The 2,500-nt window shown below is 34.8% G+C and overlaps 1 protein-coding gene across 3 annotated transcripts in view; it reads right to left on the bottom strand.

Annotated features, from left to right (window-relative positions):
- The window catches only part of LOC115214963 (sushi, von Willebrand factor type A, EGF and pentraxin domain-containing protein 1), a 226,501-nt gene that overhangs the window by 58,983 nt on the left and 165,018 nt on the right, over positions 1 to 2,500 (bottom strand). For all 3 annotated transcript variants that reach the window (XR_003881945.2, XM_036504662.1, XM_029784063.2), the window contains exon 17: positions 1,309 to 1,422. Coding sequence is in view for 2 of the 3 variants with exons in the window: in XM_036504662.1 (XP_036360555.1) it covers positions 1,309 to 1,422 (114 nt within the window). In the remaining variant the exon portion in view is untranslated. The remainder of the gene's footprint in view (positions 1 to 1,308; positions 1,423 to 2,500) is intronic.

Raw genomic sequence — 2,500 nt, 5'->3', positions numbered from 1 at the left:
AGAGAACACGATCACAGGAGCACAAAGAAAATCTGAGCTGCACAAGTCCATAACCAATTCCTCGCCAGTGCCCAACCTGCAGCAGAACCTTCTGAACATGCATCAGCTTGATTGACTACAGCCAGATGCACTGCGACGCATCTTCTTTTTAAATGTGATGTCCTTAGGTATCATTGACAATGATGGACAAACATTATTATTATTAGAATTGCCTTTGCACAGCTTCTAATGCTAGAGATGTATTACAGGGTCAGCTGTTCACTACCAGTGAACTATGGTAACACTTCTTATTTTTCGAGCACCTTCCGGAGTATTTGAGTGGTTCCAAGCAGTGCTGTTTTCTGCAAGTACTCCACCCTTATTGCAGCCCCTATTTGTTCCACGTACTTCTTGAGATTTTTGCTCACTATTCCCAGGGCTCCAACAATTATTGGTACTATTGCTACCTTTTTCATTGACCACAACTGCTTTCATTATTATTATTATTATTATTATTATTATTATTATTATTATTATTATTATTAAGGTAGTGAGCTGGCAGAATTGTTAGCACACCAGGTGAAATGCTTAGCAGTATTTTGCCCATCACTATGTTCTGAGTTCAAATTCTGCTGAGGTCAACTTTGCTTTTCATCCTTTCATCTCACAAATAGATGTGTGATATGTAGGGATATCTCACATCTATTTTCTTTCCTCCACCTCACTCTCTATTTTGCATCCTATCTAAATTAATTATTACTTAGCCATCCCCTCACACCATCTCCGATGAAGGGATATAATTAATAAATATCCTGGAAACAGCTGTAAGACCTTCTATCTATAAATGTTCTAATATCTACACAGCCTTGGTTTTTTTTTATCTCACTACACAAAAAATTCTTATATATATATAATGTATATGTACATGTGAGAATATATGTATACTTCCATGTAGATTTATGTGTATGAGGCAATACCTTGCTTTGGAAATAAATGTGTATGTGTATGTGTGTGAGTATTTACATATGTGTGCAAGTGCACATGCATGTGTGTGTGTGTGTGGTTGTTTGTTCATATATGTACATGAGAGAGAGAGAGTATAATAGATTTTGTAAGAGTTAGACAGAGAGATGGGAGAAAAAGGGAAAGGAAAAAAGAAGAGAAAGACTCAGGTGAAAGAGAAGAGAGAGGAGAAAAAGAGAGAGTGCAAGAAATTGTGAATGAGTGTATGAGAGAGAGAGAGAGAGAGAGAGAGAGAGAGAGAGAGAGAGAGAGAGAAATGTCTGAAGCTTCATATCTTCTCATTTAAATGATAAAATGTTATCCTACCAGTGAAACCAGGCAAACAGTTGCAGACTGGAAAGTTTAATGAATTCTTGCAGGTACCACCATTCAAACAATAATGAGATCTACATTGGTCAATTGTCAGATTACAATGTCTGCCTAAAAATAGATATATAAAGAACAATCCATCAAAATCTTCATTTCCGTTTCATTATTATTATTATTATTATTATTATTATTATTATTATTATTATTATTATTATCATTATTATTATTATTATTATTATTATTATCATTATCATTATCATTATCATTATTATTATTATTATTATTATTATTATCATCATCACTATCATTATTATTATTATTATTATTATTATTATTATTATTATTATTATTATTATTATTGGCAAGGTGGTGAGATGGCCAAATTGTTAGCACACTTGGCGAAATGCTTAGTGGTATTTTGTCTGCTGCTACATTCTGAGTTCAGCTTTGCTTTTCATCCTTTTGGGGTCGATAAATTAAGTAACAGTGAAACGCTGGGGTTGATGTAATTGACTAATCCCCTCCCCACAAATTTCAGGCCTTATGCCTATAGTAGAAAAGATTATTATTATTATTATTGTTATTATTATTGTTATTATTAGTATCATTGTCATTATCATTATCATTATCATTATTATTAATATTATTATTATTATTATTGAGTGAGAGAGCAGTGCATGCCATCAAAGTGACACTGGGGTAAAATATACGAAGCCCAGTATAACCATCATGACTACCCATCTGATAAGGGTACACCAGACACATGCATCACATCCATATGTGCGCGACATGGTGATCTCATATCAAGATAAACAGCGTATGACCTTGCAGGTGGGGCCGAGTTAGCCATGTGTTGAAAGGAATTTTTGGAGGTTTGGTTAATTCACCTTTGGAAACATGGGTGGTTTGTTCAACATCCTTAAACAATCCTTATTCAGGGACCTTTTGAGCAGGATGGGCTACTCAACCAGAAGAAAATTCTAACTCGGCCCCACCTGCAAGGTCATGCGCTCTTTATCTTGATATGAGATCACCATGTCGCGCACATATGGATGTGATGCATGTGTCTGGTGTACTCTTATCAGATGGGTAGTCATGATGGGTATACTGGGCTTCGTATATTTTACCCCAGTGTCACTTTGATGGCATCTACTGCTCTCTTGCTTAATAATAATAATAATAATAATAA

This window comes from Octopus sinensis, linkage group LG1 (genome assembly GCF_006345805.1).
Source record: "Octopus sinensis linkage group LG1, ASM634580v1, whole genome shotgun sequence".
Taxonomy (NCBI): Eukaryota; Metazoa; Mollusca; class Cephalopoda; order Octopoda; family Octopodidae; genus Octopus; species Octopus sinensis.
The sequence above is the reverse complement of the archived record's forward strand: the minus strand, read 5'-3'. Positions and strand labels throughout refer to the sequence as shown.